The 13,663-nt window shown below is 42.0% G+C and overlaps 1 protein-coding gene across 3 annotated transcripts in view; it reads left to right on the top strand.

Moving 5' to 3' along the window:
* Positions 1-13,663, top strand: part of adgrb3 (adhesion G protein-coupled receptor B3) — a 117,384-nt gene that overhangs the window by 57,965 nt on the left and 45,756 nt on the right. For all 3 annotated transcript variants that reach the window (XM_034101259.1, XM_034101257.1, XM_034101256.2), the window contains exons 7-11: positions 952-1,116; positions 1,622-1,723; positions 6,383-6,489; positions 7,443-7,637; positions 9,532-9,600. In XM_034101259.1, the coding sequence (XP_033957150.1) occupies positions 952-1,116; positions 1,622-1,723; positions 6,383-6,489; positions 7,443-7,637; positions 9,532-9,600 (638 nt within the window). The remainder of the gene's footprint in view (positions 1-951; positions 1,117-1,621; positions 1,724-6,382; positions 6,490-7,442; positions 7,638-9,531; positions 9,601-13,663) is intronic.

Here is a 13,663-nt window from a genome sequence, read left to right as displayed (position 1 = left end):
TCCATTGAACACGTCAGCATGTTTCCATGACTGCTGGAGGCTTTGCTCTTCTCTGTAGAACAAAAAAAGAGTTCATTACAAACCCAATATGTTTTTCAGAAGCAGTCAAAATTATCTTTGACTTTAAGTTAGTGTGCTTCAAGGTAACAGACATTCTTTTGAATGAAAAAAAAACTTAAATATAGAAAAAAACGGACTAATGACTACAATAGAGGCCTGTGTAGGATTTGAATCAAAGGTATTTTTTTCAAGATTTCTAAATTTTCTTCAGGGCTGCTGGCACAATGAGCTCTTTGTTACCCATGAGCATGCATCTGTCTGGGGAATCAGCTGCTCTGAGGAGGGGCCGAGGCTTCTCTATCTGCAGGGATTTGATCAATGTCTTGCGAATAGTCTTAGCCAACAGGTCACAATGGTCTCGGTTTTGTCTCTCTTTCTGATACATCCGCGACAAAGGTTAGTTGTAGGACATGAAATGGCCCCGCATGTGTGAAGGAAGGGGTAAGCGGAGGTTAAAATGAAAGTGTGTTTCCTGCTCACTGGGCGTTGTACCTTTCCGTTAAGACAAGGGCATGTGATTTACTACATTGCTGAAGGGGAGCATCTGTTTTTTTGTCTAATGCACAATTTAACAGTGTTCATTACAAGGGCATAAAACATGCTGCTGGTTTGGAAACCTCAGCATAAATACCTTTTAATATTGGCAAAGTGAATGGAATAATCACCACTCACAGTGCAGCTTCTTTAGCCATAAAACTCACATTCTCCTGATTATTCAAAGTAATCTTCAAAAACTGTATGTAGAAACAGAATTATTGGATAGCAAAATAAATACATAATAATCAACTCATCAATCAAATAAAAGCTTCCATTACATATAATAAGATATACACATGTTATTGTTATACCACTGAGAGTATGTGTTTCTAACAGAGGATGATTTTGTTCCAGCTAACGGCCAGTGGAATCCTTGGGGTCCGTGGAGCGGCTGCTCTAAGTCCTGTGACAGCGGTTGGAAGAGGCGAGCGCGAGTGTGTCAGGGGGCCGCGGTCACTGGGCAGCAGTGTGATGGCAACAGAGAGGAAGTCAGGAAGTGCAGTGAGCAACGATGTCCAGGTGAGCCAAAGGATAATAAGACTAAAAGCTGAATGAGAGTGAGGAGATGATTATCTCAGAGTGTATGCCATGTTACATAACAGATTCTGAAGAGGAGATGCTTGTAAGTGGCTACAGAGGAGAGATGAATATAAATTCCAACAAATTAAGTCAGATACTGCTGACTCACTCATTAATGCCAGTATCATCAAATCGGATTATGTGATCTTCAATTCAAGTTCCTTTTTGAAGTGGAGTCTTTCTCTTAAAGTCACTTAATAATACTATTCTCTGAAGTAAATAAAAGAGTATTCCCGAAAGATATGTTATTGTTTTAATTATAATTATCATATCACCTCTATGCACAAATATTGTGATTAAAGAAGTGTACTACGTATCATCAACAGCATACTTCTATTCAACAATACTCCGTGTGTGTCATATGAAGAAAAGTGTTGCATCATATTGGAAATACTGAAAAGCTCCTTGAGCCATGTAGTTACATTTGTATCACTTTGCTTTTAAGCGCCATATGAGATTTGTCCGGAGGACTATGCAGTCTCAATGGTGTGGAGAAGGACGCCTTCAGGAGAACTGGCCTTTAACAGATGCCCACCCAATGCCACAGGTAAGGACAAGAGAAATGACTTTGACTTGGTATTGCCCCATTTCTAAATGGGATAGTCTTTTTTTACATTGTGATTACCTGTCCCGCCTACCCTAAGGATTCCATTAACATTTGAATACATTTTAATATGTACAGTGTGAAGTCAGCCTTTCTCTTTGATAGGTATACAGCTGCTTCATTGATTGCCCATAATTTGACTTATTTTCGAGGAATTGCAGTTTGAATCACTCCAAGAAATGCAAATGTCACACTAGAATGCAATTGTACACTAAGTGTCAGTGTTTGAATACACTATACAATCCTACCAATAATGCTACATAATGATGCATAACACTCAATTTCTGCCACCTAGAAAGCTGTCCCTCAGTATAGAGGTTATTAACAAGCATATAATGGTTAAAGTTGCTTTGTTGATGGTTTTTAAAATCACCAAAACATCACGATTTTGGATGTGTCCCCCATCTGAGGAGAGAGCGCATATCCCTTCCACATGCAGTGATGTGACTCATGGCTACACCCGTCAGTACGCAGCATGTGCAGCAAATGGATTTTTTTCAAAACCGTGATTCTGAGAGCATTGTTGAAGAAAAGCGCACAGAGGTCTGTTTTCAGACATTAGGCAGAAGCTTTAATATGTGCACGGAGGAAGGAGCATTAGAGCAGAGGATGTGAGTTCTCCACTGGGGCGAGACTAACACTCAGCTTTAAAAAAAAAAGCGGAGGATGAAAGGAATGCATCCTCTGTTTAAGCTGATATGATACAGAGTTGCTTTTGTTCTTGTTGAAGGTCAGTTCGCCAACAAACAGACAACAGGACAATGATGTGCTGTTGGTTGCTAAAGTTACAGGTTGGCTTGACACGTTGAGCTGTTTAAATTTAAACTTTGAAGGTGTTCTCAGTTGACATTTCCTCTACAACCATAAAATGGCTAACTGGCAAACTGGATGTAGCAGCAAACACACTGCCATTCACAGATGGCTAACCTGGGGCAATGTTACGAAGAGCAAGATTTACTAGCCTGACGTTGGCTTTCCGGCTTGACATTAGTTTATATGGCTAATAATAGTTTGTCACCACAAAGCTGTTTTCTACTCACAGTAATGTCTTTTTGTGTAGCTTTATTTTCTCTCTACGATGTTGATGTAAAGGTAACATCTCTGCTGATTAGGAGTAGCATTGGCATCAAGATGTGGCTTCATTTAGGTCAATCTGTCAGGGTTGAGACATTTAGCGAAATAATTTGGGTTCCTTACTGAGAAGTATCCTATTAATATGTAAAGTAATGATATTTAAAAATGCGGGTGTGGACAGTGGACATTAATAATGAATCAATCCCACTTTAATTTGCTATATCAGAGGTTGCATTGACTAATGTAATACAGAAATGTGTCCACAATGTAGTGTTATTTTCGATAATCACACAGTAGGTCATACAGTACATTAAAGCAGACCTTAGTTGATGGACTCGGTACTTCTGCAATCACAGGATGTGTGCACACCAATTCAAACACACAGGGTGCTATATTACTCTACCAGAGAATCAGGTCCTTTGAAGCATGTGCAACAGAAGACCAGTATCATGATACAAGGATAAAATAACAGAGAGAAGACATTGTTCATGTTTAAGCACAGTGCATCCCAGGGTCACTGACCAGAGGGGGGACGACGACGACGATGGACACTAGTTCAGGTTAGGTCAAGTTTATTTGTATAGCCATTCATCACAGTTCCCGTGTCAGCGGGTTTCACAGAGCCAACATAATGAACCTGTAAATGAAAACAGCACCGCCCAACCGTTGACTTGTAATTAGATCAAGGTCAAACTCACATAACTCCTAATTAGAAAATGTGAAAATAAATCAAAACGCCTCGCAGACAGATCTCCTGTGTCCACGACAGGGAGACAAATAATGGCAGCTGCGAGCGGGTAAACAAAGATGAAATATTGATCAGCAAAGGCAACAAAACAAAATGTGCGACATGAATGCAGCAAGACTGCTTTGGTGAAGCATCAAAATGTGTTGGGGGGGCTTCAGCGCCCACTCCGCCGTAGTCACTGTCGTCATCAAGGTCAGTGCAGGAACAGCACCCAGGGCAGGGGCGTCAGCACCACCACGGTCATCATGGATGACAACTGCCACCACAGGCGAGAAGGGGGGGGGGAAGTCGAGAGGATACACACACACACACGCACACACACGCACACACACACACACACACACACACACACACGCACACACACACACACACTCAGCAGATGGATTTGTGCGCTATGGAACACACAAAGGTTCATACATTGGTCTTTCCAATGTTATTAAATATGCTAATGTATGCACACCTTACTGATACTCCCATGTGATATTTACCCGGCAGTAGAGATTCTTCTTGTCTACATTATGCTCTTATTCATATGCCTCTCTCATTAGATCCCCAAATCTCAATTATCAATTAAAGTTTGAGTCACCCAACTGAGAAAGGAGCAATTAAAACAACATAACCACATGTTATTAACAAACCCTTCACAGGTTAATGTGGAGGAAGATGATGTTTAGCAACATCATTGAGATTGATTGAGGCAATTTTGTTTGTGACATTTAAGTCATTCACTTTCTTGATGGTATTGGTGGCAGAGGTTTGAACGCTTCTTTCTTTCTTATAGTTGTTTTCCATTCATGGATTCAGCAACATTAGTGCTTTTAGACATTGCTTTTGTGTTCCTCCTCTGTCAGTAAACACTATTTTGAAGAGCATTGTGTGAAGAGGAAACTTTTCTTTAGTAGCTGCAGAGTTGAGGACGCTGTTAAAAGGGGACTGGGACAGATCAATGCCATGGAGAACTGCAGCCTGATTTTTGATCAAGCTAGTCTTCATTGACCAATATTTACATATTCAACCTACTTTACACGTATCACTGAGGGAACAAGAGATGACAGATTGGTGCAGAATCAGAGCAAAAGCCTCTCATCGCTCTTCTCTGACCTTTTTTGATCCCACTACGGACATGGATCCAGGCCAGGAGGGATCCAGTTCTTACTACCTGAAAAAATATATCTATTAACCTAATGCAGATATTAAATGACGATGGAACCCTTTGTATAAAATACAGACTTCATCTCTTTTTGACTGTTATTCATTTAAGCATATCACAAAGGCACTTAAAGGGTACTTATGATTTTTTTTTTATTATATTTAATTTAATAAATAACAGCAGTCTTTTTTTTAAATATGTTTTTTCCCCTGCTAAAAAGCAAGGAAGAAAAGAGCTCTAGTCCAGGCATTTTAACTTTAAATTGTTTTGGCCTAGGGCAATTTATATGCTGTTATGCTGCATCATAATTGCAAAATACAATATAACCCTAAAATAAAAACAAGCAGCAGCTCATCAAACATTGTCTCACCATTGCTTCTGATTCATATATTTTTATAATCAATAACAAATATTTGTATCTTGTATTTTAGGAACTTGACCTCTTCTTTATGATTTGTGTCATTTTTCAAATTCCCCCTTAGAGCACAGTCTTTCTCCGCTTAAAATGACCTTTAGGAATGTCAGAGCCACAACTGAGGTGAATCCCTAATTTCTAGGTAGCAAGCCATCATAAAATACGCTCTTTTTTCGTGAGTATGAGCTCCTCGAAGACAATTCGAATAACATTGGGAAAACATTCGATTCTGGGCCGGCACCGGGACTGTACAAGTGAACAAAAACAGCTCAGGTGGAGCCATTTTGGAGGGAGACGTATGCTCAGTGTGCTGTAGAGCTGTGGGCTGTCTCATAGTGCTGCATGGGCGCTCCCGGGATATAGCAATGTGTGGTGTGCACTCATGGCATCTCCAGGTAGTAGCAGTGGAAAGGGTGGGCGTAGGAGGTGTGTCTCTGATCTCCCGTCTGTGTGTGCTAGTGTGTGAAAGACAGAGAGGGAGAGAACAAGAGATAGCGATGGGTTTATGTGAAGCACCAATGCCAGGGGAGATGTTTTGTACTGTGGGAGTTTTTCCTCAGGATGTCAAGGACCTGTGTTGGAGGGGTGGGGTGATGTGTGAAGTGCACTCCACCGGGTCGACAGCAGAGAAGGTGTGATGTTGGACCCCGATGTAGGATGTGTACGTCGATGTGGGTGGATATTGGGTGGTTCTGCTATTTTGGGATCACTGTTTAAATGCCTGACAGCTATAGCTGAGCTGCAGCATGCTTGAATAAGCCCCTGTAAGTTCTATTAACACACAATATGTATGTATGGAAAGCAAAGCGGCCGGGTCGTATAATATAAACCGGTTCTGTTCAAATACTGCAGCACTCTCCTTCCAGAAACATCTCTCCGTCTTTCTAAAATGTGCTTCAACTTTACTGCAAAATGTAATGGGAGACATCAAATGGTGATGGTGAGTGATGGGCACCAGAAGTGGAGAATAGGGAAAAAGATAAGTCTTTCATGAAAATAATTAATACCTCTGTCTTCTTCTTCCTTTTTTGTCTCTCTCCATCTCCCAACTCCCTCCACCACTTCCATCTGCCTTTCTTTTGCCTCGCCTTTGGTCTTAATCCCATACCCCCTCCCTCTCCACACTCTCATACGCCTGCATCCTCATCTCCCCTCTCCTCCCTCCCTCGCCCTGTCTCCTCTCCAAATCTGTCGCTGTCTCCTTTCCCTCTACAGGCACCACTAGTCGACGCTGCTCTTTGGATCACCGTGGTATGGCCTTCTGGGAGCAGCCCAGCTATGCTAGATGCATAACAAATGAATTCAGATACTTGCAGCAATCAGTAGGTGCAAAGTCAGCTTCCTTTCACTGCCTCTGTTTCCAATGCATCATAAATTACCTCCGCGGTGTTTCCCCCTCCCCCTCATTCCCATCACACCAGAGCCAAAGATTAACCACTTCAATAGCGGAGCAGATTTAAACAGTAGTATTCCATCTAGTCTGTGTAATACATAGTCATCCTTGATTCCTTTTAGCGTTTTGATTTCGTTTTTGGAATGTTCTTATCGTTTTTTTTTTGTTGTATTCATTTGTCTGCTTTATTTTAAATAACATCCTCCAAATACTTTATTTATTGGATAATCAAGCAGCCTGATCGCATTGTAAGGGAAACTCAGTGGAAAGTGAGCTTGTACTTCTCAATAGTATCACTTTTATTTACCAAAATAACCTGGTGTGAAATCTATCCCTTTCATCCGTTTTTCATCACAGGCGACATCTGGATCACAATGGAAATCTGTTTTTTTTTTATTATAGTCTGCCTCCATTTTAGAGAGCTTTATTTAATAACGTTTTTGCTTTTGTGTGTTTGCCTTTAGTCTAGTAACACTTCCACTAGAATGGGTAATTTGGTAACCCTCCATCACAGTTAAAAATAAAATAATTCATAAGAGCTGATATAGCAGATATAGCCCTGCACCTGTGAACGTGTATTTATGAACATAAACCCTGTGCAATGATGTGAAATGTCATTTCACAGTGCAATTTCTCCCTAAATGTGTGTCTTCTGCTCCAGTTAACTCTTTTATTCATATTGGCTCATTTCAAAACATCCGTGAGGGAGAATACATCCCATCCTGGTTTAGATATAAGTGTCGCATTAAGGGCCTCAGAGAGTGCAGTCTTTCTTCCTTATGTTTGCACTCCATTTAATCCAAATGGGTAGTTTAGCGTCTATCTTGCCAAACCTTCAGAGGACACCGATACCCCAAGTTCTTTGTTCTCCTGTTTTTGGAGGTTCAGGGGCACCTTGCAAAGGGCCAGAGGATGCTGGCTGGGGATGGGATGTCCCAGGTCACGAAGAATCTGCTGGACCTCACCCAGAGGAAGAACTTCTACGCCGGGGACCTGCTGTCTTCTGTGGAGATCCTTCGTAATGTGACGGAGACCTTCAAGAGAGCAAGCTATGCGCCTTCTTCAGATGATGTGCAAGTAAGTGCGCAGTGGGCTTGTTTTAACACTAAGTGACATATACATATCCTTATCCATGGTTGCTCATACATCGTGCCAAAAAGACTGGACAAGAATAATGTTGTAGTGTATTCTATATATGGGGGAAACAATGTTTCGTAACATATCTGAAATAGCACAAAGGCTGACGAACGCTCAGCGAGACTCTATTGTATCAAGAGATCTCCCTCCCCGCCCTAAGCTGATTCATCTCATCATGTTGGGGTTGACTGCAGTCTTGATCCTCTTTATGTCAATGAGATGATGGAGATTATAGCTAAAGCTCCACCTCCATCACCAATAACATAGTTTATGTCCTCAGAGCCGTGTCATTTTTAAAGACGATCTTCTCAGGCCTCTTTGTGCTCTTTGTGCTGTCCTGCGCGCCTGCTTCAATGTCTTTGGCTCGTGCCGTTTGTTAGAGGGAGCTAAACGGGGAAGGAAATAAATGTTACTCGCTATTTGGTGCGAACAGCAGAGCAGGCTCTGAATATTGTACGTGTTTTAATGAAAAAGCCTTTTCTCCATTATTTTGTTGAGTTTCTAATCTGTCTTTGTTGCTGCAACGAGCTTGTTTTGTTGTTGTTGTTGTTGTTGTTGTTGTTGTTGTTGTTGTTGTTTTTGTTGTTGTTGTTGTTCTGCATAGAGATGTAAGTAATAGTGGCGGAAATTGGAAAGGCAAGATTCTTGCCTATTTGCCATTTTCTGTTTTGCAGTTGAAATGATTTCTGCTTAAATAATGTGAAAGTTGAGCTAGTTATTAAGACCCATAGCACAGTGCTGTTTCCACTGATTATACATTCTTTTCAATAAATGATAGAGGATATTTTTTATAACACAGAATGTTGGATTGTAAAAAGCAATCAGTGTCAGTGATTTTAGATGCACATCATCAGTATTTGAGTGTCTTTTTAATGTGATAGGATTTAATTGGCTTGTACTTCAGGTTAAGATGAAGGTAATTGAAAATGTTGAACTCTATGAATTATGGACATCCAAAGCGCAGTGATATTTGGACTCCAAAATGTCAGGGATCCTCTTTTTTTCTTTTTCTGCCGCTTTTTCTGCACATTTATCAACAGTTTCCACTGAGCTGTACGGTCTGCTAGTAATATTCCTGCAGAAATAAAACCCAAATGTGCTTCCCATGGATGGGCAAACGGCCCATTTTCCCACCATAGAAAATCTATGAGATGTGGAAAGCATCCTTTCTCCAGTTATTACGAGAGCTCTATAGTGTGTGTGGGCAGACAGTAGAGCAGTCAGCCAGCCCACCCCCTCCGCGTGTCTCTGAGCTAATGCAGTGTTAAAGTGGGCACATTACCACCAGAGGGAGCATCAGCATTCAAGTAGAAAACAAGATAGCCTGTGTCAAGAGAGAGAGCCACTCCCTCAGGCACAATGTAGACCAGACGAAATAACAAGGCTAAAGATCAGACAGGGGTCCTATCACTACTGCAGGCATGCACCCCCTGCAGCCCCTGCCGCAGAAGAAGACAATCCACACAGCTGCTCCAACATTCCCTTTCATCTTTCTTTATGACTGCAGCTTCTCTCCTCCAGCATAATGTGTTTGCTGCAAGCTGCAGGTGGTTTGATGTGTATTTGTGTCAAGGCTGATCCACAAAGTCCATCTTTTTTTCCTGATGACACCATCATGGCGTCATTGTCAAATTTCCTTGGGCTATGCCCTGCAGTGACCGTTATGATTATAGAAATCCCTGCGATTGCGAAATGTCAGTTTATTATCCATGATACTCTTTGAGTGCGTATATTATTTGTTCATACTGTATGTCATGCTTTTATAAAGCATCTTGCAGCAGTGCCTTTAATACGTCTTCGTTTGACATATTTTTCCATTTCATCATCTCCACAGAACTTCTTTCAAATCATCAGCAACCTCTTGGAGGAGGAAAATAAGGAGAAATGGGAAGACGCACACAAGGTAAGCACAGCGCTGTACGCAGAGTAAATAATTCAGGTTTCTGCATGAATGTTTTGTGTCTAAAATACAATCGCTTCTCTGCAGTCGCTTCGTCTGAGTTAGCAGAGATAAAGTAAAGTCATGTTCGGTGTAGAGAGGATGTTACACTCACACATATCATTGTGAGAGGTCATTTTGCAGCTGTGACATCTGGCCTCATTTAGAAAGCTATTTCCTCAGAGCTCCACTTGGTGGCAGCAGCACTGCCACAGAGACTGGCCAACGTTCACACTGCAGGTCTCACTCACTCCTGCGTACTCAATGTTTCACCCAGCTGGTATAGATCGCAGCAACCAGTGTGATTAAACCATCATTTTTGTAGAATTACATCATAGAAAAAAACTGTTTTAATGTTTAATTGCTTCTAAATTGATTGCCTTTTCTGTATTTATCTGACATTGTGAGGAAGCTCATTCAAATGGAGACACAGTTAAATAAAAACATAGTCTCATACCAAACAAAAATGTGGGAGAAATAAACTATACAGTAACGTACTCTAGATAAAAAATGTGTACAGAACAGTGCACTTTCTTGCCACCGTGTTTATCCAAGGAGATCGGCTTCTGGCTACGTCCTCTGTCGGCCACATCTTTCAACTTGAGAGGTGGCAAATGTTGTTTTCAAAAAACTGCCACTGGTGTCTCAGACAACCTGAAATCACGCACATCCAGTCTCTGACAGAGATACCATCTGTGATGGACGGCGAGCCCGCAGAGGGCATCTGCTCCGTTGTCACCTTCACTGGTAAATTGACTTAAATTGGGTATATCACCGGCACTGACACATGGCTGAGGGGTGTCTCAAAATCACCCGTGTCTCTTTTTTGTCTGCGTTTCCCCACGCTTGACTTTTACTTGGATACAAGGGGAAGGCACACAGTTCAAAGTCAGTCTGATGTCTCTACAGGCAGTAATTATATGTGTACTCGATGCAGCTTTAGTTTTGCAGGACAAAAAGGTATGTTGTCTGAGAAGAGCTCACAAATGAGCAGCTTCATCAATGCGTCAGAGATGGAGACAGATCAGAGGAAATATAGGAATGGGAAAAGTTGTCTCTGTGATTGAACGCCCAGAAGAGATATGTGTTAATTATTTCTGTCGTTATTAATGTGCCTGTCCGAGGATTGCTGCTGTTTCAGATTCACCAAGAGGACGTTGGTTAAACGATGCTGTCTGATTTCAGCAGACGCTTGGACTTCACAGCTATCAATTTTTCTCACTTGCTGGCTTGTGGTACATTAATGAGTGTTCTGAGCTCACACTGCACAGCACCCACACACTGCGTGCTGTGGGCATTCAAAACACTCACATGAAACACCTCACTATGAGCTTTTACTGGCTGCAGAGTTGGCTCTGTGCGGAGATCACTATATATTCACCTCCTGTCACTGTTACCATGGCAAGGAAAGGAAGAGCTCTGTCTATAGATCCTCCACTGCAGCCATTTCCCTGTGCTGCCTTCACATCTCAGGGTTGCCATGGAGACCAGCAGAATGAACATGACTGCACTGTGCGTCAGACATGCCGGAAGGGGCGACGTGATGTGCTTTTCTCCCCCACCATGGCTCTCACTATGCTGTGTCAGAGGCTCTCAACTTCAGCATCACTGAGCCGCCTGCCTGGCTTAGCAGCAGCACATGTGGCGGCATGTGTGAAACACACACACACACACACACACACACACACACACACACACACACACACACACACACACACACACACACACACACACACACACACACACACACACACACACACACACACACACACACACACACACGGTGTTCGTCCAGGGGGGAAATACCTGCCTCAGGTGTTTGTTCAAAATCAAAAGTGAGGTGTTAATTGCCAAGTGCCAATCACACGCTTTTTCTAATTGCCTGACATCAACATTATGTGCTCACACATTTATTCAAGTCCTGCAAAAAAACAATGTGTGACACAGCTCTCTTACAGACATTTTGAATTGTTAAAACAGTATTGGTCTGTGCAGCTGCGCAGAATGTCGTAATTTATGCCACAGCTACACAGTACTAAAAAAATATATTCTCAATATCGGGGTCAAAGGAATGCAAAACTGCTCTCCACGCCATTGAAGCCTCTTATTAGATTTGACCCATCCAAACTAGATCGGCAGCCATGACAGTGATCCAATCTTTTCAAGGTTAATTATCGGATTAGTGTGCCTTTGATTTATCGACTCGAGGAAAGAGCTGACGGGACTAGCAGTGTTGCTGGTCGTGGACATGAAATCCTGCCTCTGCATTCCCCCACTGAGTTCTGCTGTCCGTGAAGCGTCACATGAACCCTGGCAATCACCCTTGAGCTGGCAGAGCCTTTCAGAAGAGGAGCCAACCGCAACTGTGTGCAAACACGGGGGTTATCGCTCTGATGCTGGTGTCACATGGTTCAATTAGGCTGCATTCAATCCAGGCGTTGCAGTGAAAACACCTCTCAGGTATTGCTTTCAAACTGTGGTGGTGGGGTGCCAAAATAAAAGAGAGGCCTGCAGCAAAAGGATAAAAAAACGTTTTGAAAAGCAGGATAATCACAACCCAACACCACTCTGTGTTGGCCAATCCGTATCTGGCGAACCAGAGCTGTACACCGCCGCCATTAGGGAGTTCAAAGGCGGTAATTGTCATGCAGTCACTTGGTGCTAAATGGGCCATTTAAATGACATTCTAACGTCGCAGCATAACCCTGCGCTAACTGCTGTAACGCCTGATTTAATGTGATCTATCTACCCACTGCTTTATTTGACCGTTTGATCTGTAAAGTATCAGAGGATAATGAAATCCCATAAAAATTCCCAGAACTCAAGGTTACATATCTACATTGCTTATTTGGTATTTACAAAATGTCAAATCGTCACATTGGATGAAGTGAAAACAGATACTTTAGATTGTTCTAGATCAGTGGTTCCCAACCTGGGGGGCACGCCCAGTACTCAAGTTGTAAAAAAATATCAGGGGGGATGGTGGATTTTATCATATGGGGACATCATTTGTGATGATAACCCGCCGAGGGTGGGAGACCAATCAGCATAAAGATAATTATTATACTCCTAAAACAACATGCATGTTATGGATGTTCAGATACTCCTGTCATTGCTCTTGACCAAGGCACCTCAGAATTAGAGTCGGTCCCCGGGCTGCCATGGCACCACTAACATTTAGGGTCAAATGCAGAGGACAATTAGTGCAAAATCTTTTTTTCACTTTAATTGAAAGGGGGGGAGGGGATACAAAAATGTGGTTATAATGGAAGTCTATGTTACAAATCTTGTAGGTTAACAGTCCGTCATTTATTATTGTTAGGGCTGTACAAGGGCGTGGAATCAAATGCACGATGCATAGACAAACAAAGTATCAAAATAAAGTGTTTTAATGTAGACCGGTCATAACACCCTGAATACATAAAGCAACAAAAACTACTACTACACTAATCTAACTCTATGGACGATAACTCTATGGACAATGACAAAAGGATCTAACGCTGGAAGGCTTGGAACACACAAGACAATCTGGCAACGAGACAGGGGAAGACGAGAACTATATATACTAGACAGACAACACCAGGTGAAGACAATTAGACAATCACAACCGTGGGAAAACAGACAAGGCAGGAAACGTACTTTAGACACATGAGCGTAGACAAGACTAGAGGCTCAGTCATTGGTACATGTTCATCTACAAAGCCATGTTGGGTAAACTACCTTTTTATATCTGCTCTCTGATCTCTCGACGAATTGAAAGTACGTATTGCCTGAGATCTCATGATGTTGTTTTGTTAAATGTGCCAAGTGCTAGGACTGTCTTAGGGAAGAAAGCTTTTAGTTGTGCAGCTCCACTAAATTGGAACAGTCTGCAAACATGTTTAAAACTGAGCACTTTGGTTCCCCTGCATCATTTTAAAACTCGGCTTTTGTTCTGTTGTTGTTATGTTACATGTGTAACTAATGTCCTGCAGGTCACCCTTGAAAAAGAGATCTTTTGATCCCAAGGGGCTTCACCTGGTTACAT

Source organism: Pseudochaenichthys georgianus, chromosome 15 (genome assembly GCF_902827115.2).
Source record: "Pseudochaenichthys georgianus chromosome 15, fPseGeo1.2, whole genome shotgun sequence".
NCBI classification, from domain to species: Eukaryota; Metazoa; Chordata; class Actinopteri; order Perciformes; family Channichthyidae; genus Pseudochaenichthys; species Pseudochaenichthys georgianus.
This window is presented reverse-complemented; position numbering and strand designations above follow the sequence as displayed.